Source organism: Aythya ferina (assembly GCF_964211825.1).
Source record: "Aythya ferina genome assembly, chromosome: 9".
Classification (NCBI taxonomy): domain Eukaryota; kingdom Metazoa; phylum Chordata; class Aves; order Anseriformes; family Anatidae; genus Aythya; species Aythya ferina.
The window spans coordinates 13875684-13900906 of NC_140305.1; the positions used below are offsets into that span (position 1 = coordinate 13875684).

Here is a 25223-nt window from a genome sequence, read left to right on the forward strand (position 1 = left end):
GTGGCTTGGGGCAGCACTGATGGCACGTTTTGTTTCTGAGTCCTGCACGTTTTGAGACAGATGTCTGTTCTGCGTGCTGCTTGCACTGGCATCTCAGTTTAACATTAGGAGGCAGATCAGCGGGTTTAATTGGCTAGGAAACCTTCCTGGAGGCTGCCATACTTGGAAGATTTCCAGAAGTGGGAGATACCCTAAGTACCAAGAAGAGAAAAAGGAGGTTACTCACTAGCCAAACAGCAATAAGACAATGTATTGTGTATTTTGTACTTTCCTTGCCCTGCAGTTAAGGTATTTTTTTGTTTAGTGGAAGTATTTAAGTTGGGCAGTGAGGCTTTTGCGTTTCCATGGTGTGTGTATGTACTAGGAGCTCAGTAAAGGAGCTCCTATGGATGACAGGCTTAGGGTCCAGAAGTTGGGCATTACAGCCAGCAAAGGCGGTGGTTTCTATTGGAGGGAAGAAGCCTTCCTTTCCTTGATGACACCCTTGGGAGAAGCACCTTCTCACTGTTCTGTATCCCTATAACAATACCTGCCCCCACAGGCTCTGGGATTAAACCTGTGAATTCCTGCAGCATCCTCTCACATCGTTCTGTTTTGTGTTCTAACACCATCATTTTTTTTCCACGATCCATTTTCCTTTAACAGGCATCACTTTTCTTATCCTAATGGTCTGTTTTTCTCTTTCTCTCCCCCTTTTCTCTGCTCAGTTTTCTGCTCTCTTGCTGTTTCTCCAGAGCTTCCTCCTCGCTATTTGCTGGGCCAGGCCCAACGGCCCAACACAATCACCCATGTTTGTTGGTACCGGAACCAGAGCCTATCCCTGTCTGATTACCTGTGCATGATCCAGGTAAAAATGCCTCTCAAGTTCTGTGCTGGTGGGAGGAGCCATGGGATGCCAAGTAAAATGTGCAACGTCTCTCTCCATAATTGCTTAGTGAACCCGTGTGTTGTGCTAGCACGAGGATGCCCCAGTTATCCAGCAGAGGAGTTGCAATGTTGCCTCATTGGTACAGGATTTCCTTCTATTTCTGCTTCCCAGAGTGGTTCTCTGTGTAATTCTGCTGTGTGCTGTCTTTCTCTAATTTTAAAATCCATTTGCTTTCATTCCATGCTGTAGGTTTCCTTACCCCCCTGCCCAAATGTTGGGTGACTGCCTCCAGGATGGCAACATTTAACTAGCACAGCACTTCCCTGCAGCCTGCTTTTCACGTGGGGCTTGGCTTAGCTAGCTGCTGCGTTCCTGTCCACAGCTCTGGCTTCCATCACCAGCCTTTGTTTCCTCTGCTGCTTTATTTTCTTTCTCACGCAGTGTCTTGTACTTATTTTTTTTGCATGAAAAAAAAAAGGGACTAAAGGGATGAATGCCCTTGTGGCTATCGCTGTTTCCCTGGCCATAGAGTGCAGAGGACAGTGGGGGCTGGACAGCAGAGTCTGCGTGGCACTCTGCCATGTGCTGCCTGATGTGACGCTGAGATCCAGTGAGCAGTTCAACATCAAGTAACTTCATATCAGGGGAGAGAAATTGCTAGTTTGCTCGTCACTGGCATGTGAACAGAGCAGGGCTGTTTCCTAGAATTGGTGATCTGAAGATACATTCAGTTACCATATGAAATATCCAGGAGGCCTTTTAAAACATGGCTGCAAGTGCTGTTTTATGCAGAAACAGTTATATCCGAGAGCCTCAGGCTCTTTAACTGCATCAGCTGACTTATTTTTCCCAAAGACAGGGATCTGTGGTTTCATGGCAGTTTTCTTTTTCGTTCTGTGCTAGAACCAGCTCTCCGGCTACTTGCTGAGGAAGTTCAAAAACAGCAACGGGTGGCAGAAACTGTGGGTCGTCTTCACCAACTTCTGCCTGTTCTTCTACAAAACGCACCAGGTGAGCCAACGTAGCTGAGAGGGGTGGTGTTTGGGGTGGTGCAGGGACCCTGGAGATCCTTTGCTTTCAGCTACAGGCCCTTCTTCTTGTGATTTGGAGAGTAACCAGTGAAAGACTAGGTAGTAATTAATGAAGCAAGGCTCTGTAAGGCTGCAGGCCCTCCTTGCAGCTTGTAATCAAGATTTCAGTTTGTGTTAATGGTGCTCACCTTTTATATTTGAGGGGAGAGAGGTCTCACGATGCTTCCACTAAGGGAGGTCAGGGAATTAGCAGCCTTCTGGCAGTCTCTATCTCTTACCTGCTCTCAGCTGGGGGCTGCAGCACAGTTAACAGTTACGCAGGCATCAGGAATTTCTCTGCCAGGGTGTATTCAGTACCTGTGTTTGTAACGAGCTGTGCTGCAGTGCAATGCCTGCCTTTTCATTTTACTCATCCCCAAACCTGTATATTTTCTGGCTTCTTGGGGGCGTACTTCTTTTGGGAAGGATATTTTAGCTTTCAAGTTAGATCTGTGCTTGGGATTCCAGAGAGCTGCTGAGGAGAGGAAAAGGGAGAGCCCAGCAGGCAGTGGAGGGCAGGGGAAAAGCAGCAAGTAACTCTTGTAATCCAGTGCAAGGAGCTGGGGGAAGTCTTACCACCTAGCACAGGCTTCACGAGAGATAGAGGCAGCTCCTCCTCCAGTTTGCTCCTAAGCAAAAATTCAAAGCCCCTGAACTCTACAGTGCAGCAGAGTGTTGGGAGCTGTGTGGCAGGGGATGTCTCGCAGTACGGCCGTGCTGTTTGGCTCTTCCAGGACGATTATCCCTTGGCCAGTCTCCCGCTGCTGGGCTATGCAGTCAGCTCCCCTGTAGAGGCAGATGGCATTCAGAAGGATTATGTCTTCAAGCTGCAGTTCAAATCCCACGTTTATTTCTTCAGGGCTGAGAGCAAATACACCTTTGAGAGGTAATTTTACGTTTTTTTTCTCTATATATTTCTTAGTATATAACGTGCTGTTAACTCACTGGTTGATAATGCAGAGCCCCCTCTTTACTCCCAACTACTTCCTGGTCTGACTGACCTTACTGAACACCCAGCACATCCTCAGTAATGAAGTTTCCTTCTTCTTCGTACCCATAACCAGAACCCCTGTCCTTGCAGGGGAAGGCTGATGGTTACACCTAGAGCTGTAGGCTCTGCTTTCTCTCCAGTCTGAAGCTTTCTTGGGGCTGGGGAGCAACATAGATGGAAGGGCTGTGAGATGCTCAGCCTCACTGGGTCTAGGGAGTCAGATTTATAGTTCATTAAAAATTATGGTAAGAATACCTTTTTTTTTTTTTTTTCCTCCTCTCAGTCTCTAAAGAAAGAGAAGTTATAACACAAGGCTGAGAGCAGTGAGTGCTGTGGTGCTTCTCAGTTTACTGCTTTCTCTGTAATAAAGGTTTTCACGGGCTTACACATACAGTCCAAAGTGAACTGTGTTTAAAATCCATCACATACAAAACTTTGCTATTACATTAGCTGTTTAAAACCCTTGTGTTGCTTTTTGCCTTGCAGGGTATTTCTTGAGGTTTATGCTTGTTTGTTTGAGTGTGTTTTTAGTCAGAAAGAGAAAACACCATGTACTTTCCCCTTCCTTGGGAAGAGCATCACACGCTTGTGAGCAGCATACATATCAGTTACCTGAGACAGCAGAGTTGTGTTCTTTAACTGGTTTCATAGAGTAATTTCAAGAGGAAAAAATGTAATTCACAGTTGCTGTTTGTATTGTTTCCTTCATTGTTGCTTTGTTTTATGCCATATGAGCAAGTCTGTAACCTAGCTGATTGTAAGAAAAACAATCCATACCACTAAGAAAAATGTTGGTAGCTCGTCCTCCTCAGATAAACACTTCCTGTACAGTTATAAGAGAACACAATTTGCTCTAATAAAAGCTCTTGGGAGCTCAAAGCATTGCAGAGCTGTTCTTTGAACAGGCAGCCATGTTCTGCAGTGTATTTGCCACAACTCTGTGGTCAGAAACAGATATTTCATGAGGTTTGGTAAAAGTAATCCTACTCATAACAAAAGCATGAGATTGTGTCAGTGAGGGAGGGGCTAAGCACTTCTAATGCCCTGTTACTCCTTTCTTGCCAGGTGGATGGAGGTGATCAAGAGGGCAACCAGCTCTCCTGCAAGGTCAAGTCTCTTGCTTCCCCAGGACAAGAAGGATAGTCACTCAGACTGAAGCGGGGCAGAGCTGGATCTCTGCCATAAACATCAGGAAAGGATGCGGGTGGAAACAGGAGTCTCTGGAGTTGAGAAAGCAAAGAACCAGGAAGCTCATTTCCACCTGGTATGGAACGGGGGAGCTAGGGAGTTGCAGACAGGGATCACATCCACTCTGAAGGGTATGGGAGAGGGTCAGGTCTGCTCCAGTTGAACCCACTTAGAGAGAACCTAACAACCGCAGAGCTTTGGTGTGCACACATTGTGGAAGGTATATTGGTCCAGTTGTACCTGTACAGTAACACCCTTGCCTGCCCTGAAGGCAAATGCCACCTTGTTTTTACGTTTTGACTGGATGATCCGCACGTGTGGGAGGAAACCAGCGGCTGTCAGTGGTGTGACCAGCTCACAGTGCTGGTGTCAGGCTTGCTGTGGCTCCCAGCAGTTCCCTTCCCTGGATGCTCGTGGCTGGCTGCACAGCCAGTCTTGCTGCTGTTAACATCAACCTGCCGGCATACTCGCCTTAGACTAACGGGGGACCCACAGATACATACAGCTTGAAGAGTTCATTGGGAGCAGAAACAGCAGCTCTTATAGAACAGTTCTGCTACTTGGAAGCTGCCAAGACAATGATTTTCCAGGGGAAGGGGGAGGAATGAACTCAGCTGTTGAGATGTCAGTATATTGCGGGTTGGTACAGGTAGGGTGCATGGTTTTTCCTCCAAACTCTGCTATGGTGCATGCTGAGAGGGTCACTTGCTATTCTCATATCACAGCTCCAGAGTTCTTTTATCCTGTAGTAGGCATTACTTAAGGCATGGGATGGCAAACACTCTTCACCCTTATGTGGGTGATATTTTCAAGGCATTTAAGCAATACAGGAGAACAAGGTTCTCTGAAAGTCACTGTTGCTTGTGCTTCTGTTACATAAAGACTTTTGAAAATCCCTGTTCATACCTTTAAATATGGGGTGGGATCCATCTTCCATTTCTAATGAAGGTGTAAAAGTCACTGGATTCTAGATGGAGAATTAGTGTGTGAGGACTCTATTAAATCTCTGTATTAAAGCTGAAATGGTTGCAGTTTGTTTTTGTAAAGCTGTCATATTTGTTTGCTTCTACCGATGGACTGAAATAAGGTAAATGCCATACACTGCTGTTGGACATGGTTTTGATGAGCTTTTATTTTAGTATTTGCGTAGTAGAAAAAGGAACAAGGAAGTAGTGTAGTGAAAGACAAAAGAAAGTGTTGCTTGTTTTGAGGATGGAGGATTGCTGAGATCCCTGTGAAAATGGGACATACAGAGGCTGACCTGTGCATTCTCCAAGGCTGTTTAGGGGTTGTGGTCTGAGACTGCAGGTAGGAGGCTTAAGAGGAATTTTCCAGACTGCTCACTTGGCATTTGCCTTGTAGGGAAGACAGGTGACTGCAGATCCACTCTTCACTACCACTGTCACAATGACCATTGTCCCTGTAAGTTATATGTACTTAATTTATTAGTGTCTTTTTTAAAAAAAATAACTGTCATAGGTGTACACATATGGATTGACTAGATATGTTATAATCCAGCTGAATGACTGTTGAAAGTAAATAGCATCTTGATACAAACCTATCTCAGCCTCTTATTCCTGAGCTCACTATCCCTGCCAGGGGCCACGCTCCGGGGAGAGGGGACAGCGTGGCCACAGAAGTCTTGCTTTTCTCAGCCCTAACAGAAGAGGTTTCACTTTTTATTAATGAGTTTTTACTTTCAGTGGTTTTCCTGGATGGTGCTGACTGTGCCTCTGTCAAGGTAACACCTGAAGTCTTTCAGCAGGAGCATTTTCCTCTTTAATGAGAGCATCCCTGTGCAATTAGCACCATTTGCTGGGCTACTGCAGGGAACCTCTGCAGGAACAGGTAGGTTCCCTGCCAGCAGCCGCTAGGGGCAGTTACTTACTGTAGCCTTTTCTAGCACCAGGCTTCAAAATATTGGTACCAGGGTTGAGTTCCTCACTAGGCTGCCAGGACTATGGTTCTGAGCTCCCCCAGCAGCAGCTGTGAGCCAGCAGCAGCAGCAGGACGGCACTGACCCCCAGGCCCAGAAGTGCTCACCTCTGTCATGGTTCAGTGGCACCAGCTGAGGGGGAGCAGCTCAAGGCTGTGGTTGGAACCGAAGCAGCTGTGTAGCAGCATGCTCAGAGAGGCCCTGGAGTCCCCAAAAGCAAGCTGTGGTTGCCAGAAGGCAGCATTGTTGGGTTCACATGCTCTGGCATGTATAGCATGACATTATACGTGGCTAACTGCCAGAAGAGAGGAAAGGTAGAAAAATGCACGTTTCTGAGAGCAGGGTGAGAAAAGGGGAGCGCAGTCTTTTTTGCCTGGGGTGAAATAGCCTCGTATTTGTACCTGCACTGACAGCTTGCCTGCTGAAAATTGGATACTTTTTTTAAAATTATGTCCATAAACCAGCGGTCCATTTCTCTAGCACAACCCTTTAAAAATTAAACTGTGAGGTGTACCCTATGTTACCAGACACTGCATGAATGGTAACAAGCCAGCCTCGCTCTAAGCAAGCAGCTTGGAGGCATTTTTTGCATGCTCCAGTAATCTCTTCACCCCAACTTGTTTTTCTATCTCATAAATGTCAAAAGCTGTTTCTGTATCATAAAAGAAGAACCAAAGAACACAGCAGAAGGATACACCCTGAAGGTGTTAGTACATAACTCATAGGTACTTGCATGGCTAATCCAGAGACTGAACACCTACCATCAACTGATCCTCCAATCACTGCTGGTAGTACACATGGCTGGATGCTGTAGGGGAAGACCAGACAATACAAAGAAAGCACAGCTTGAATACTTTTTAACCTAGTAAGAAAAAAAGTTACACCAACTTCCTTCGTTTCATTACTTTATTGAAAGTGGCAGATCCCTTTCAACGTTTTTAAAAACTAAAACCATTGTTGCTTTGAATACTGGACAAAGTTTGTGGGGATTGTTTCCTTTAAAAAAAATTACTCATTACACTGCAGTGCATGTGAGTAATAATACAAGGTACCTTACTGACACAATTTGCTACTGTCATGAACAGCAACTTTAAAAGCAGCAGGAGCCCTTTCTGCTAGGCTGCAGCCTCTGCCTTCCACCTCAGTAAGTTTTGTTTCTGTACATTAACAACTTCTCCTCCTCCTCCAGAGGGAAAGAAATGGGTTTGTTCTGTTCTTCATAAATACAGGTTCCAAGCCTGCTCACCTCACAGTGAAACACCACTCTGCAGCAGCTGTCCAGCAAGATGAACCAGCAGCACCTTCTCTCTGCCAGACGAGAGCATAGTGTTTGCCAAGCCTGTATTTACCCATCAGAGAGGAACAGCAAAGGACAGGCATAAGCTAAAGTGAATGCAGCACTCAGGGATGAGGGAATGTATGCTCCTTTTGAGCTACTTTTAGCCCAGCACTTACAATCCGCAGGTCTGAATCAAAGTACCAAAAACCAAGCCTTACTGCTAACCATGTGGCCTATCTGTCTGTAAAAAAAAAAAAATGCTGAACAGCTGCAGCTGTTGTTCTCAGTGGCTTTGGGGTGAGCCACATCATTCACACACAAACACTCAGACAGAAAGATCTGCATGTCTCAGGTCCTGCTGACTTTATGGGAAAACCTTTACAATTAGAGAGCAGATTGCTAAGCAACCAGCTATCAGAAGTTACTCTCCTAAGTCTCCTTCTAGACCTTGAAAGTATAGATGGTATCAATTTGAATTAAAAACTTGTTTTATAAACTAGTACTATACAGAAAGCAAAGCTACTTGGGATGGCTCCACCGGAATACCTCTAAGCAGGCACTAGGGCCACAGATGCTTTCATCCCTCTGCTAGCAAACACCACCACACTGGAGCAGAGCCCTGGCTTCAGCAGGATTACATCCCCAGCTGAAGGAAGAGCAGTAAAGTGACAAGAGGAGGAGAGAGGCCTAGAGTTTTTTTTTTTTTTTCCTTTTTCTTTTTTTGCAAACTCTCAACCACAGCATACAGACACCATTGCTGCTAGCCCTCCAATTGGAGTCTTGCCTCAAGCACTGCTACATGGTGTAGTACTGCCTCTCGAAGAGCTGAAGCCCTGGCAGTACTGAGCTCTGGCTGTCGTGTTCCCCTCCACTCCCTTTTTAATCCTTCTACAACATTTGAGCACATGCAGTAGGTGTTCACTGAGCTTAAAGGTGAGGACTGCCAAAAGCCAAGTATCTGATCCCTTCAGCTGCAGAAAGCACCAAGGAAGGGAACTCCAGCAGCTCCCAAACCAAATGTAACCGCTTTGCCCAGCCACTAGAGACCCAAGGCGAGTTCTGCTGTTGCCTGAATTAGACAAACCAAGGCTTAATACAAAACGATGTCCCAAAGACAAAACAGCAGCAGTCAAACCCATCCTCTTGTGAAACAAGCTAGGAAAGAGCAGCAGCAACCTACACATTTTTTCCTGTCTGCTGCTGTAGTTTAAAAGCTTCTCTTTACTAGTGTACGAAGGAGTCGAAACAATCCTCCAGAACAACTGGAGAGCTGTTCTAACTTTCCCAGAGGCTGTAGTGCATCTAGAGCTTGCAAACATACCTGCATTCACACATAACTGCTCACAAACACTTCTTTAGGAAGGGCTGGAGGCTAAACCCATCGCACTTTGAAACATAACTGAAGGGAAGACAATCTCCCCTTCTTCCAGCAGGCGCCATTTATCAGTAACAAGCTGTGAATCAAACCAAGCCAACATGGATACATCCATAGGGAAACAATTAAAAACTGCATTGATTACATCGTAAAAACAATTAGACCACCCATCATGGGCTCTGCAAAAGGTCTAAATTGTACTTGCATTGCGAACCCCACCCTGGGTTATCATGGAAACACGTGTAATATGAAGGCTCTGAAATGTCCTGGAGTCCGTAACACAATGTTACATCCAACAGCAGATGGTGGTCTGGATTAGAGATGTAGTTCTTATGAAGCTGGAAAAAATCCTTCCCCCCCTTAAAACAGCAGCAGGGAATGTCTGTGTCAGCGGGCAGAGGTCAGGTGGTTCCGACTGTGTGAAAACCTGCGAGGAAGAACAGAAGAGGGGGAGCAGGTCACTGCTGCCCAGGGAAAACCCGCACCTGAAGGCTGCTCATGCACACTGCCCTGACCGCCCTCTCTGGGGACTGAGAGACAAATCTAATTTTTTCTATCTAGATAAAGCTGTAAATCTTGAAAGGAAAACACAACAATTTAACAAAACAGCCAAGAAGGTGCTTTCCCCCCCCCCCATGCCTTTAAGATTCAAGTTGAGGCTAACAAGAAATTTGGAGCATTGCTGTTCTACAGCAAGAAGCAAACAAGCAGCTCTGAGATTTTACAAACCTCCAAACAAGCACCAATCTAATGCCTCTGCCCCATCCTGCGCTGCCATTGCTAGGCTGCTACGAGTCAGAGACACGGGGCAGCTGATCTGCAGTCACCCAAGGCACATCTCAGCATCCCCTGCTCAGCTAGGGGCCAAAACCTTTGCAAGCATCAGCAGGACGCGTCCATTCTGTGACCTCTGCTCTCAACAGAGAGGAGAGCTCTCTTTCCTGCTCTGAGGGATGAGCAAGCCCCCAGCAGATTTGCTTGAAAGCTTTAATGACTTAGTAACAGAAAGCCTCAGGGATGGTCAGCATTTCCAGTCCTTAGTATCTAATGGTGTGGGTTTTTTTTGCACTTGACAGCCTAATTGCCACTTCAGCTACAATGCAGCAACTAAGCCAGCTTAAAGCCACCAGAAATAAAAGCTTAGAAAGCCCAAATTCAAGGATACATGGATTGGATTGGATTTCCATTACCATCTAGAGCACAGAGTGGCTCCTTTGGTCATACAAACAGCAAGATACTTAACATTTGGCCCCCCACTGGTTAGTAAGCTAGAAGTAAAGTTCCTTGGTTAGTCAGGAAAGAGGGAAATTTTCTGATGGCCTACTGTGAGAGGGAGAAAAGCCACATTAATGCTAAATAAAGCCTAATAAAGCTGGGAACAGGACCTGACACTGCACTAGAGATGTGACTGAACATGGTGCCAGTAGTGGGGGCAAGTTTGGCACAGCACCTATCGGGCAGCACAGAGCTTAATTAATTCTACTGGACTATACTCCTTCACTGGCTTAATAACTAATTCCCTTCAGTAGGAATAAAGATTCCTGATACGTGAAAGTGAGCAAGCAAAACAACCAACTGCAAGTAGTGCAATAAAGCACATGCCCTACAGTGAATCAGATTTCTCTATTCCACAAGTGATCCTGATGACATTTTGCACTGTCCTCACCACATGGGTAACAGGACCACCACGATGTCACATGAAGGATGAAGGCGAGCAGCAGCATCTTGCTGTGCTCTGCTACTTTCACCTACACCACAGGAACTTGTTCAATGTGAGACAAGACTCAAGGCGGGAAGAACTGCTTCCATTAAATGGAAAATACTTAGAAGTGACTCTGGCTATTGGGTCAACTGTCACCAGCATTCACATCTTAGGTGCCCTAATTGCTCAGTAGCAAATTTGAACATAGTTACAGGGTATTAGCTACAGGGTATGACCGTGGTGCAGTTCACTCCAGCTCCGCTCAGCTTGCACTCTCAAGGGCACTCACCTTTGTACCCGCTCCACCATGTGTGCTATCAGTTTGTCAGAGATGCCTGGGCAGGACTCCTCGGCCAAGCTAAAGGCGTTCTCCAGCTCCTCCATAGCTCCCACATTGCCTCCAGTCTGCTTGTGCTTATCTTTAAGCTGCAAAAGCCAGGAACAGCGTGTTAGCTTGTCAGGCAGTGCAGACATTAAGTCCCTTTCCCCTTTAGGATGATTCCACAAGGGTGCAGGAATACACCCACATTCCTCGGAGAAAAAAAAAAAAAAAGAAAAAAAAGTCTTTTTGCAATCTAGAAGATAGAAGGCTGATATCTGGAATTCAGGCTTTCCTCCAGGTACTAATAGCAATTGAAGTCCTTATAAAGCAGGCTCTGATGTAGAACCTAAGCAATATTAGCAATGGATCAACAGCCCCAAAACCACAGGAGTAGCAACACAGCAAAGAACTCCAGCCATATCTAAACCAGTACAGTCACCTTTGCTGCTAAGGACAGCTTAGCACCCAGACTCATGTAAAGGCTTCCAGAAAGGAAAGGCAGAAAATACCCTACGGCCAGAATTACTCCTCACCGAGAGAGCTGTCCCAAGGGAACAAAGCCCACACACCAAGACCTCTGTGTGCAGTGTATGACCTAAGTGAAAAGCCTGTTTGCATTTATCATTTTTAGCATGCTCTGAAGGGGCCTCAGCAGTAGCAAGTCTGCTTGCACATGATTCCTGTTGTTAAGCTGAAGCTGCTAAATCTTCATCATTACAATTTGAAATAGCTAAACCTCCATCATTACAGAAATACTGATGTTGAGCCTGAAGGAGTGTGTCACTGGAAAACCCACAGTCCTATTTTCTACACGTCCCCACCTTCTCCACTTTAGCAACTAATGCCCCTTCCCAGTGTGCACCATTATGCAGTGGCCTGAACAACAATCAAAACCTTCTGCTGAACGAGAAGTGTCTGCCAGCTAACCACTGCCCGGTTCAATTAGGCTGTGCCGATAAGGAGCTTTCCATAAGCGTCACAATTCTTTGCCTGCACTTTGAGGATCAGCCTCTCTCGTTAGAGCTCACCTTGTCCTGCTTTCTGGCCCCAGGAGAAGAGATGAATGCTAACCCCCAGCTGGAGCCAGCCCCATGCCCCAAGTCCCCCAGCAGAAACAAAGGGCTGCAGCCAGGAGCTGCTGCCTCGCCAGCGGGGTGCTGCTCAGGGACACAGCCTCAGCTGAGCCCCAGAACCCGGGGCAAGGGAGTCAAAGCAGCAGGAAGGAAAGGCCCAGAAGTCACCTCCCACAGGGAACTGGCACAGCAAGGTTGGTGAGAAGCACAAAGACGCTCTCACTGGTTGGAAGAGCTCAGAGCTCCAAGTGCTCCCCACCCCAAAAGGCTCCTAAACAGAAAGGACTGAGAAGCAGTCAGTGACTATGCTGTATGATCAAACTGCCTGCATCAGAAACCAGAAGTACCCCTTTTTACCACACAGGTCTAGGCCTATGACACCTAGGCTTTCTGCCTCTGAAAGTCAAGCCCAGCAGACTACAGAAGAGGCCAGTGAGCAACATTCTCAGTTTCCTAAGCAGTGCTGTCTCAAGAGCACCAAATGCCTGCTTTTCAGATCAGACTCTGCTTTTTTTGCCCTGCAAAACCCTCTTTCCACACAGCACTAGACCTGAGAAGAAAGTTCAAGTCCAGAGACCATCCTTGAAAAAAAGCTCAGCCCTGTGCGGGGCCACCCCGGAACAGGATCAGGATACGGAAGAGCAAGTCATTATGATGAGAGAAAGGTTTCTGTCACCAGCACCTCAAGAAAAGACACAGAGGGCCCTGACACATGGTGTCTGTGTAAGTTCTTTCTTTCTAAGCAGACCCTCATGTCCTACTGTCCTGCTGGGAGCAGCAGCTGCAGCCTGTAGCCACCCCGATAATCATTTTCTGCTTTTGCTCCCTTAAAACACCAGCCACTTGGAAAGACAAAATTACTGAAACTATCCCGTCAATAATTGTAGCTTTTAGTTCAACTCCACATCCACAAAGCAAGGAATGGGAACAGGGTGGACTTTCCAAACCCCTTTTCTTTGTCTACCTTCCAGACACCATACAGCAGGTACCACCTTGGTCTTGGCATGCTAGCGATAGTTGTGACTGTATGATAGTGGGGTTAAGGAGCGGGCTACCTCACCCCACTTCCCTTCTCCAAACCCTTCATGTTCACATATCCACGGCAGGTCTCTCTTCATCTCCAGCCACCACAGACAGCAAAGTCTCGTACTCACCTCCCCAAAGACTGGGTGAACAAGCGTGGAGAGACACTGTGACCGTGGCTGCCTCTTGATGGGCTCGGTAGGCTAGAAAGCAACATGAAAAGAATTTTCAAGCACAGGCAACAGTTTCCAGGGCATGCAAACCACTAAGCCTTTGATAATTTCTTAGCACCTCAACAGCAGCCCCTTTATCAGGTCTCAGGAAAACTACAGCTTGCATTACCCCAAGGATGTGGATGATGCAGCTCTGGAGCACTAGCCCTTGATAGCAGACAACAGTAAGTTTTAGAACGTGAGTCACTGGCAGTTTCCCCAAGACCCTCAGAGCTTGTTTTAGTTCAGCCCACTTCTGAAGGAACAGACAACAAACAGACCTTCTGGGAACCGTGCAGAGCCATTCCTTTGTGCAGCTTGCTCAAGGAGTTGGGACGAATAGTTGGTGGGAATGTCCAGATTGGACCCTGGTCTCCATCCTCCGTGTCTCCATCACTGCAAACACAAAGGGGAAGGTCAAGACAAAGCCTCAGCTCCATACACGCTACGTTTTACCCATGCATTCCCGCAGGCACAAGCTCTCCCTCACCTGATCATTGTATCACCACAGGGCTTCAAGCATTTCCCTACCCCAGAGAAAATCCTAAAGAGAAACCACGTCAGTCTCTACAGCCCACATACAGCATCACAGACCTGTGCCAATATGTTTCCAAATCACTACAACCACCTCATGAATTCACCTACATGAAGACACAAAACCACATACCCCACCTGTTGCCACAGTTATAAAGCCTGTAACTCTTTGAAAGGCTATTTTATTTTATTTTTTTAACTGAAGGTGCATAACATACAGGCAACAAGAGCCTTGTTTTACCAGTTACACACAGATGTTTCTTCTTAATACTTTTGTTTTCTTATACTCAAAGGGAGTGTAAGACTAAGAGGAGTACAGACAACCGGGTCCCACTGAAGAGGAGCTAAAAGCCTGTTCCTTCAGGCAGCAGCTACCTCCTCCCGTAAGCAGCAGCTCTCAGGCCTCCCCGAACTACAGATGATCCCCACCCCAGGTTGGGAAAAGGACCCAAGCTGCTTGCAGCAGGCTGCCCCAGCACACACGGTCTAGCAGGGACAACCCCCTGCAGGGAATTCACACGTACATGTCAGAATCACCAGAACTTGAATCTTCTCCGTGGCCCTCTGACTTCCAGCGCTTGAACCGATCGATCAGCTCCATTAGGAATGAGGTTTTCTTCGTGTAGCGTGTGATGAATTTGTGCTTTAGCAACTCTTTAGCCGTTGGCCTCTGGAGCAAATAAGAAAAACAATCTGCATCTAACAGTGTCTGTACACTACACTACTCGCCAGGCTTCCCTGTCCACTCTGCAAGCTCAGCACTTCTTTTTCTCCAGCAGAGAGGATGCGTTGCCTCTAAAATACTCTACCCGGGTTCTGAGGTGGACAGCAATACTCACAAATCTAGGATCCTTATTGAGGCAGGCTTCCACAAACTCCTTGAAGGGCTTGCTGTGGTGACCCTCGAGTGTTGGAGGGTTATTTTTGGGGATCAGGAAGAGAACCCTCATAGGATGCAGGTCAGAATTCGGAGGCTCTCCCTTTGCTAGTTCAATGGCTGTGATTCCAAGGGACCAGATGTCTGCCTGAGAGAGGAGCAAGAACAGTGACTGCAAAAGAGGGCAAGGAGCAATTCTACAACATGGAAGCATGCAGCTTTGACACAGCTGAAGGGCTCATAACATAAAATCAGACAGGATGCTTCACGTTTAACAGACAAATTTCTGCAACAGATCCCGAACCATAGCAGGAAAGCATTGTTCTTGCTACAAGCAGCACTTCCAGTCCCTGCATTAACCCTAGCACTACACAGAGCAGTACCAAGCAGCGACTGTTCTCTTGCTCCCAGCTCACCTTGAAGTCATAAGCAGACTGTTTGATGACCTCTGGTGCCATCCAGAATGGAGTCCCAACAAAGGTGTTCCTCTTGATCTGTGTATCCGTCAGCTGTCCGGCCACCCCGAAGTCAGCCAGTTTCACATCTCCTTGTTCCGAAAGCAGCACGTTGGCAGCTGTTCACACAAACAAGCAGTAAGCCCAATGGTTTCTGAATGATCTGCAACCCACACAGAACTGAGCACTGAGAAGGGCCCTCCCATAACATCCCCGTTTGCCCCATGGAAACCCTCAGTTTGGATTTTCCAGTATCAGATTCATTCCCATGTTCTGACCTTTTGCTGGGTAACACGGAACAAATTTGTAGATATGGTTGGGGAATATTTCCGGGGCAGTAGCAAGGAGTAGATACAAAGGGCCACACAATAACTAGATGCGATTCCTGCCAACAGGAGGCAATTTGGCCTGAGATACCTCAAATGGTCTTGATGGTTTTTTTCAGAGCAACATTCAGCACAAGTTAAGCTGCAGATCCTTCAAAGCAGCTCACTTGTCCTGGCTTTGTACTGCTTCCCACTCGGTAGAAGAGAGCCTCACTGCGCAGGTTCCCTACACATCTCCTGGCTGAGATGACACGAGGTTTCTCTGCTGTTTGTTCACACGCCCTCAGCAGAGGGTCGGAGCACTTAGCATCCAGCTCTGGCCACCACCTACACAGCACTGTCCTGCCCTCCTGCTTTCCTTTGGTGCCCTGTGCTCAGCGCAAGACTGCTCCTCAGGTGCGCTGCACAGAGCCAGTGCCTAGGAAAATCAGTAGCAGGGTAAGACAATGCAGGCTACCCTGATTTTCTAGGGCTTTGGACCCTGGCAGTTCATTACATGATGACCAGCTAACACATGTGATGGGGTCCAGCAATAAAGACATAACTGGGAGCCAGCTGATATTTGAGCACACCATTCACTGATTCCTTTGCTAAAGCCCCCCTGCCTGCCCAAACTGCAAATGCCAAAGAGCTACAGACCCTTACTGCTACTCTACACCTTAAAGACAAAAAACATGAGTTGCAATGAAGTGACAAACACCAGATTCAGAAACAAGCAACCCAACAGGGAAAGCAGTACTAGGAGACAGTCTTTGAAACTTCTGTGATTAGTTCTGTGTAACACTTTGGGATCTGTCTTAGTGGAGATCGCCACTCTGCTTCTTGTAAAGGAAATTCCTCTTACCTTTGATGTCCCTGTGGATCTTCCTCTCAGAGTGTAGATAATCCAAGCCCTTTAGGATTTCCCTCAGGATAGTAGCTATGTAAGTCTCCTCCAAGGGCCCTGGTTTTAGCTGAAAAAGGGCAGGAAGATGATTTTGGGGTGAGCGATGCCTTGGAATCACAAATCTCTCCATTTGTTACCTGGAAACCTTTTGCCAAGCAGGTCATATTCAGCGGGAAGTACCTACTGCACAGCCTGGTGCACACACTGCAAGCAGAACATTGGACATCGCGCTGCCACACTAAATGGAAAATCCTTGGAGGACTTTCTGCCAGTCTGTTAAAGGCTTCCCAGACAACAGCAGGACACTTGTGCCTTGCTCTGACTTGGAAATACACTGATGAACAGAACAGCTTCAGTTTCTCCAGATCACACCTCTTTGCTAGCATGCAAGGGCTGAATTTCAGCCATTGCAACAGACCAGGGAGAACTTTTCCCCTCTGGCTGTGGGGGAATAGGGTACTGTACCAAAGCTTTCCTCCTTTTAATGAGTTCTCCTCCTGTTGATTACAGGTCCCCCTAACTGCACCCTTCCTCCAAATCAGTGCAGACTCAACAGTTTTCACTATATGACCTTAGTTACTGCTCTGGAAAAACAGGCTTTCTAGTCCCAAGGAGAAAAGCAAAATCCTGTGAAAGAATACAGCACAGAAGAACTTCTTTCATGTGTTTACTCTGCATTTGTATTGCCATAAAATCCGGGGCAGCTTGTTAGACATTTGTATTGTTTAACACCTGGAAATCCTGATCGCAGACCAGATCCCTTCTGACCTTGATGCCATGCAAGCACTAAACAATCTCCAAAGCTCCTTCCAGGCACGTAACTTTGGTTGGGTGAGCTCTATGTGTGTGTTGCTCAAAACCAGCTTGCTGCTGTCAAATTTCATTTCAGTGGCTTTTTCCACTGTAAAGCAGCAGAGCACCCTGGAGAACTGCATGGAGCTCAGCTGTCCAAGTACAAGCATTTCCCCTGCCCTGCCCTGCCTACCCTGCAGGCACAGGGCCGTCAAAAAGATGTCATGTGGCGAGTGAGCATGTGGCTTGAGGACATTTCACAAACCAAGGCTCCAGCAAACATTTTTGGGGATCCACAGCTTACCAGATACTTACCAAATCCAGGGCTGAACCTCCTCCCAGGTACTCCATGATTATCCACAGCTTAGTGCCCTGCAAGCAAGAGCAAAGACAGGAATAAGAGCAGGCAGACAAGCACAACACCCAAGGCAGCGAGACACACGAACAGCCCCCATACATAGTCCAAGAGACGCTGCACACCACAGCTCTCAGAGACAGCAGTGGAGCTGCTCCCGCCCTTGACATTTCCTTCTCTTGGTCCTTAGCTCTATCTGAAGAAGTTTTGTGCCACCACAGACACCAGACTACACAGCCCATAGCAATATGCATATTGTCAGGCTGGAGCCATTCAACAGCACCCTAAAGATCAAGCACATCGTGCCAATGACAAGAGCCTTGCAGCCTTTGATCTCATTAAAGGGATTGCAAGGGTACAGTCAGCAAGATGCTCTTTTCCTCCCCAGAGGAGAAATTTCCAGATTGAGGTTCACCAGATCCTGGTAGGAGATAAGCAGCAGGCCCATGGAATCTCAGCTTTCTTGGTGTTTTTGGCAGAAGGCTGAGAAAACGCATTATCACCCTTGATAAATACATCAGGAATTATCAAGGGACAAAGAGGCGAAGAGCTGCTTTGCTACAGACTCAGTGTCACACACACCTCCAGCAGCTGGCACGCGGAGGCCACTTTGATGATCACTACAAGCTTCCATTAGGGACTCCCGACCCTGTTTTCAACAGGAGCAATATCTTATTGCTTCACCGCTCCTTCAAGGACTCAGATCCTGCCCATTTCATCACTTCTGCACCCCCTCAATGTGGTCCTGCAAGGCCAGGACCACTGCAAGAAAGCTGCAGTCCTCGATGGGTTAATTTGTAAGTGCTGCCCTGTACCTGCCAGCAGGCTAGTTTGCAATGTAAGTCCAGCTGGCTTAGTGGTTTTGAGCCATCCACAATATCCAGTGCTCTGGCAGCCTTTTTGGGGCAGTGGAAACATGGGCAGCGCTGCCCAGAGGGCAGTTTGAGTTTTGGGCAGCAGCATTTCATAGTGAGGAAACTGTGTGCTGCTGGAGGGAGTGCTCTAAGCTCCCACTTAGAGCAGAGAAACAGGCATTCCCCTGAGAAGAGCACACTCCACTTCCTGGCAAGGATTTCCACGCGCTATGTACCCAAAAGTAACTGGCGCTGTGTTGTCTGGGAGGGCAGGGGGTTGGGAAGAAGTATCACACAATCACAAGATCGTGATGCAGTTTCAAGCTCTTCTTCTTTCCAGAGACAGCCTGGATCCTTCTAGAAATATAAAGCCCTCAGCAGTACAACCTTAAAACCATGGTATTTCCAAAAAGCACTCCACAAATTTCCTTTCCAGAACAGTCAGACCAGGGATGGACCCAGCTGTGCAGCACAAAGTCTGCTCTTCCCTGCAGTGCTCTTGGGACCATGTGAGGAACCTCGTTTCCACGTGCCCTGAAAGTGCCTTAAAGCCTGGCATCAGGTTTTAATAAAGGTTAGGTTTTAATAAAAACCACACAAAAGCAGCGGGCAGAGCCACGCTGACGCTCACGGGCCGGGCACCTGCCCACCACCAGCTGCAGCACCCGCTCCCAAACTGCTGGCAAAAGAATCGCCACGGCTTTGTCCTACCTTCAGGTAGGAGCCGTAGTACCGGGTGATGTAGGGACTGTCACACTGGCTGAGCACCGTGATCTCCTGCTGAATGTCCTCAATTTCATCCTCCGCCTCCTCCAGATCGATGATCTTGATGGCAACCACCTCCTTGGTGCGGTTGTCGATCCCTTTGTACACTTCACCAAACGACCCTTTGCCGATGCGCTCCAGCTTGGTGAACAGCTCCTCGGGATCCACCCTGGAGTGCTAGAGCAGGAGGGAGGGAAGGGAGAAGTCAGAGAGAAGGGGAGAGCACCGTGAATACCCCCCAGAGCCCTTGTCATCACACCTCCCTGCCCACGCCATGCAATTCACCTGCCTTAATTCACCTCCATACCCTAAATGGTCTCCACGTGCTGGAATTTATTGCTGGCCATATCCAAGATGAGAACCAAAGCAGGCTTTTACCTGAGCTTTCTGCCCCTGCAGACTGGCGGGGGAGGAAGAGGAGAGAGGCCAGGAAGGAGAAGGTCAGCAAGCACCCCTACAGACAGCATCAGCCCTTCTGGGGCAGGACTGGTTTGGTCTGCAGCTCAATCACAAACCAGCTCAATCACCAAACTGGTGCCAAGCAGCTCCACGAGCAAGCGCTCATCCGCGTTTGACTGAAAGGCAGGCAAGGTGTGCTGGAGCCAGCCTCCGTGGAAAGGCTGAGGTGGGAAAATGGACACCAAGAAGAGGCCAGCGGGGGCTCAGGAGGACGTTTCTCCAGTTTGCCTTCCTGCATTCACACATTTGAACGATTTGGAAGACTTCTACCCTACTCACGTGGAGGGTAACGCGTGCTGGGAACACAAACATCAAATCCCATCAGCTGCCTGCTCTGCTGTCAGGCAGCACCCAGCCTCTCCTCAGACAGAGCCTGACGTCTCGGGAAGGCCAGCAGCACGGAGCCCAGGCACGCGGCCACCCCAGAGGAGATGGGGGAGCTGCACAGACACCCCACCTGCAGCCCTGCTTTTCTGAACTGCCTCTGCTCTCACTGGCACCCCCGGATGCGAGAGCAAGGAGCATTTTCCTCGCGAGATAAGCACGTCCACTGGGAGGCTACCAACGGCCTCCTCAGAGAAGTGCTGCCTCTGAAAAAGCAGCTGGGCTTCGAAGTTTAACTCCTTCACAGGAGGAACATTGATAAGAGGGGTAAGAATGATTTTCTGATTCGATTTTGTTCTGTCCAGCTGCAGACCAGGAGGTCTTGCTCTGCTTTATGAGTAGGTTTTTTTTTTAAAAAAATCTTTTTTAAAGCAAAAGCCATGGAAAATCTGGCCTGACTTGCAGGAAGCAGGCAAGCTGCTGGAGCAAGTTCTCCACACCCAGCACTTCTCCGTCTCACCTCACACTCGTCACCTGGAGGGACCGCTCCCTTGCGAGGACCTTGGGCCGAGCAGAGATTTTATCTCTGAGATTTTATCTGTGAACTGCTGCATTCCTGCACCCACCACCAGCCTCCAGCAGCAGGGCACTGCCGAGCAGCCCTAGGTGCTGCTTAATGATTAAGCCAGGCGGTCCTGGCAGGTGGTTTCCCTCCCTAACCCAGCTCTGTAGGGTCAGCTCCACAGGCAGCTCGCTCAGCGGGATCGCCACTGATCACGGGCGCTCCAGTCCAAGACCCAGGAGGCTAACAGGATAACCAAATATCCCTCTGCATGCTGAACAAGCGCGCTGCAAACAGACCGGGGGGGATGTGCAGGGATGGAAGGAGCTGGGGATGAGTAATGGGGACTGCAGAGGGGATGGGGAAAGGGTCTGAGCTTGAGAAATGCCAGAAGACCACACAAGAATGATGGCTGCGGCGCAGGAGAGAACAGTCTGGCTAACCCAGGCTCCCCAAGAGCCAGCAGCAGTTTCCAGCTCTCCGCTGACTTCACGGGAAGGGGCAGCAGGGCAGCCTAGATGTTACCTCGCAGCCTCCCACAGCGCCACAGAAATGCCACTCACCGCATCAGCTCCTCCACGCATCAGGGAGAGAACGAGGATTGTCTCCTAGCAGCACCCGGCTCCACAGGAGCCCCAGGAATCCTGCAAGGAAACCTTCCTCCCCTCCTCCCTAGATCATTTTTCTATGAAAAAAATGAAACGATGAGCTGTAAGCCACTGCTCCCCTTCTCAGCCTGGCACAGCACATCAAAGCATGAGGACTGAAACTCTTCAGGAACAGGAAATCAAACAGAAGAGCACTGGCTGCTGCAGCCGGCTCCCGGGGCAACCAGCACCTTGTGCTGCAGGCTCTGTAATCATGGGCAACCTCCTGAGCAAGCTTCCCTAACCAGATACAGGTTTCTCACGTCCTCCGAGGAACAAGGAGGTTCAGGCAGAGGCGGTGAAGGAGACAGCCCTACCTGACGAGTACAAGAAAGCTCTGCCCAAGAGACTGATGGGCAGAAGGGACACAGCCCACCACACGAAGGGGGAACGGGGTCAATTGTAGGTACTGCAGTTACCCTGTCAGTGCCTGGCGCTTCAAAACTGACCCGGAAACACTTCAAAGACCTTAGGTGACACGGCAAGAGCATGACCTGATGGAAAGAGCCACTCCAGCCACTGCTACAGTATCCTGGACTCCTGCTGCAGACTGGAGTCCATTAATGATTTTTTTTCCACTTTCTCTAAACAGGGAGAAAGAAAATAAGGAGGCGGTGGGGTGAGACATAGAAAAATAGGCCTCAACTCCAGCAGACTGCTGTCTGCCCAGCAGAATACCTTGTGATCTACCGTCACAGATGCCATGGAAGGCACGGCCAGGTAGCAGGAGGCAGAGGCAATCCTGCCTTCCCACCACAAACTGAGCCAGATGAAATGTCACCAGTCTGCAGGACACCTGCTCAGAAGCTCTCGTCCATTGCAGCTCCTGTTTGAGCTGCCACATTTCTGTCCTGTCTGCAAATCTGAATTTTGGAGCTGAACAGCTGCAAAGACACCCAAAAAAAATGATCATTAGTAGCAAGTAACAGGAGCCAGATGAAACACTTCACACCTGCAATAAGCAGTCACAGGTGACCCGAAGAAGCTCCTCAGCATCTGTCAGCTTTGCTGACTGACTGCGGCTCCTCGTCCTGCTGCGACGCACGCAGCGCTTGAGGAACAGGCGCCTCATCGCACCCTTTTGCCTGCCTGAATGCCAGTAACACAGCAGATCCGGAGCAAAAGGTCTCACGCTGTTTCTCCCCATTGAGAGCAGTCAGACACTACAGATGGCTTGGAGACAGGCACGGAGGAGTTTTGAGAACAGCCAGAGCAGTATCTTGGTTGTACACGCAGGAAGAGGAAAGAACAAGCAGGAGATGGATGAGGACAACCTGCAGGTAACGCAGGGTTTGGCAGCTCTGCTACCTCCAGCTGCAGAGACGGGCAGGATATCCCTGAGCTCCGAGAGCAGACTGGAGAAGGACAAACATCTGCCCTCATTTCACAGCTACAACCTGGAAAGATGCGTTGGGAATTGAAGCAAATACTGTTGGAACCCCCACGGGGTCTCCTCTCCAGGCTGCATCCAGCTGGGACTCTTGGAAGAGCTGCATTCAGCATCACGAGCCAGCCAGCCCTGCACCCGCAGCGCCTGCACCCTGCTGGAAGCCAGAGCTCCTCAGCCTGGGGCAGCTCAGGCCCAGAATCCCTGTTCTACAACGGAGAAGTCTGTATGAAGAAAGGTGCTGTCAAGTCCCTCTCTGAGCTGCTTTACTTTAAGAACAGGAGCCCACCGGGAGTTTGGCAGCCTCCAGAGCTTTACGTGGAGCTACGGCAGCATTTAATGTTACTTCTGACAGAAATACCTGCCAAGCAGCCAAACAAGCAAACACCATTGTCCTTTGCCACACACAGACGAAGGGTGAAGGTGGTTTTAACAAATCTCAGCTTCTGACCTCCTTTCCTTCATTGCCTCCTCTCCTTCCAGGCTTCCCATCCAACATTTCTACTCGTTGCATGCCACGTACCAGAGACATCTGCAGCAGGCACTGCCACCTCTTTGGGGAAGTCAAGTTTGGATCTGGAAACATTTTAAGCTTCCCTGTACGAAATGGGTGCACACTGCTGAACCTGAGACAGTTCTGAGCTTCTGGAGTATACACAAGAGGGGAATTCCTGTCCAACGCTTTGAAACACAAATATACTCATTTGTCTGGGACTGCCAGCTTGCTTCACAGATAGCATTCTTTTGCCTCAGGGTTGGAAAGCACTGGCCAGGGAACTTGAGAGGCTTTTTCAAGGTCACATAAAGGAACAACAGAACTGGAAGCACAGCTGGCTTCAAAGCTTTAAACACCGTAATACAAATACACCACCCAGCAGACAAGAGCTCCCAACAAAGCCCAGAGGCCCGCTGCGCTGTGTGTACACAGCAAAGGGCAACCGCGAAAAGAAAGAGCACCTGATAAGCCCAGGCAGGAGAGCAGAGGCACAGAGGTAAAGCAGCTTCAGAACGTGCCTAAGGTAACTCAGCACGTGGGCAACAGAACAGGGAATCCAACACGCCTCGAGCCCCTGCCATCCCGATCCAAGCCCTACAGCCTCGCGATTTTCACAGCACCTCCCCACTGCCCCTTACAATGCGGTTAAGGGACCTTCAGGCCAATTCCTACCACTCTGCCAGCGAGCCTCGGTTAAATCCTTGGTGAGATCCCACCAAGGATTCCTGAAGAGACCCAAGGGATGGGCAACAGACTGCTTTCCCATCCCGGGACCAGACAGAGAGCCATGGTATGACAAAACCTGGGAGTGCCTGACGTGCACAACTCAGAGATCAGACCCCTGCAACTCTGATAAGCCTTGTTACTGAGCACCGGGCACAAAAACCTTTGGAGCAACCCACTGAGCATCTACAGAGCTCAGCCCCCAGCCAGAGGGTACCTCCCCGTGTCCCCTCACCCCCCCCACACCGTGCCTCACCCAGGCACTACATTTGCATTTAATCCCATAAGCGCTTCGGGGACGCAGTTTATGCGAAAGACAGCACTCGAGCCCGAAGGCATTGCAGCTTTAAACCATTAGAGGCCTCCCCCAGCCCCCCTGGGCCGAGCCCGGGCACCCCCCGGAGGCCTGAGAGCCCGCGGGGCCCCCTCACCTGGCTGGCGAACTCCCTGAGGTGCGCCATGGCGGCGGGGCGCCGCTCCCCTCACGGCGCCGCTCCCCTCACAGGCCCCGCGGGCACCGACCCTCCCCCACCCGGGCCCCCCGCCGCCCCTAGGGCTGCCGGTGGTGCTGCTGCCGGTGCTGGAGGTGCCGGCGCGGAGCCATCCCGGGCCCTGCCGCCGCCGCCGCCGCCCCCCCCCCCCACAGCTCCGGGCCGCCCCGGGACACCGAGCTCGGCCGCGGCGGGGGCGGGAGCGCAACAACACGGCGCTGAGGCGCGACGCGGGGAGGGGGAGGGGGAGGCGGAGCCGCGGGGGGTGATGGGGGTTGTAGTTCGCCGCGCCGCGCAGCGCGCTCGGAGGGGAAGTGCTGGGGACTACAGAGCCCGGCGGGCAGCGGGAGGGGAGGGGGAAAGGGAGGGGAGGCGCGAGGGATGCTGGGGCGGGGAGTCCGCAGGGGGTGGGAGGGGTGGGTGTGGGGGGGAGGTGGGGACTACACGGCCCAGCAGCCCCCGCGGGGGCTCCCAGTATGAGGGAATTGCTCCCAGTACGAGGGGTTTTCTCCCAGTAATGAGAGAGTTTCATGGAATTTAAATGCACCCTGTCTTAACTGAAAGGTTTTTAACAAAGGTCTCGCCTGTCAGAGTCCTGTATTTGTTGAGTTTATCCCATCAGGACCAGCCCCACAAAATGTGACAGTGTTGTCTCACAAACGTCCCTGTTCCAGCCCAGCGCTCTCCTGGGTGATGTGGGGTTTGGACAGGTACCAGCCTGGTGGCTGGCATCTGGCAGGATGCTCACAAAAATATGTTTTAAGTTAAATCACATGTGAAGACTGGAGATGCACCAAAATCTGTCATGCTAACATTGCCCACAGACCTTAGCCTGGCCTAGCACGTGGCATGGTGATGAGCTAACAGTGACATGGAACAGCAATTAACTTGTTTTGTTGGCTTAATGTAGAATAAATCCTAAAGAAAAAGAATAAGGAAAAAAAAAACACACACACACAAAAAACAACAACAACAAAAAAAAAAAACACCTTTTGCTTTTGTTTTGGGGGCTCTTATTCCTTTTCCCAAGCTGATTACAAGTGCTTAAAACTATGAGCAGGAAAATGTCAAATGCGTATGGGTGTAAGCGTGTTTATTTGCTGTCTGTGCGTGTTGTGTGGCTGTATGCTGTGGGAGAATATGGCTGAAAGCTACCCGTCTGTATGTGTTGTTGGGGGCTCTTCTCATGGTAGAGAAGAAATAGCTTTCTAAAAAGTATTATTTTAAATGGGATACGCTGGGTCAGTTTGG

General features: G+C 49.3%; 2 protein-coding genes across 7 annotated transcripts in view; one reads left to right on the forward strand and one right to left on the reverse strand.

Annotated features, from left to right (window-relative positions):
* The window catches only part of FARP2 (FERM, ARH/RhoGEF and pleckstrin domain protein 2), a 74847-nt gene extending 67349 nt beyond the window's left edge, over positions 1-7498 (forward strand). For 2 of the 6 annotated variants that reach the window (XM_084529743.1, XM_084529746.1), the window contains 3 exons: positions 1772-1879; positions 2673-2824; positions 3995-7498. In XM_084529743.1, the coding sequence (XP_084385869.1) occupies positions 1772-1879; positions 2673-2824; positions 3995-4085 (351 nt within the window). In that variant the 3' untranslated portion in view covers positions 4086-7498. Of the gene's footprint in view, positions 1-707; positions 848-1771; positions 1880-2672; positions 2825-3994 lie in introns of those variants that run through there. The other 4 variants (XM_084529744.1, XM_084529745.1, XR_014695995.1 and 1 more) reach the window with 4 other exon arrangements.
* Positions 6946-24097, reverse strand: STK25 (serine/threonine kinase 25). The gene is made up of 11 exons (XM_084529747.1): positions 23913-24097; positions 18830-19060; positions 17225-17281; positions 16076-16184; positions 14867-15024; positions 14413-14598; positions 14098-14243; positions 13321-13435; positions 12959-13030; positions 10699-10835; positions 6946-9134 (listed from the first exon to the last, which is right to left on the reverse strand). Exons 1-11 carry the CDS (start codon positions 23940-23942, stop codon positions 9095-9097), a joined length of 1281 nt encoding a protein of 426 aa, XP_084385873.1. The 5' UTR covers positions 23943-24097; the 3' UTR covers positions 6946-9094.
* Positions 24098-25223: the final 1126 nt, after the last annotated feature.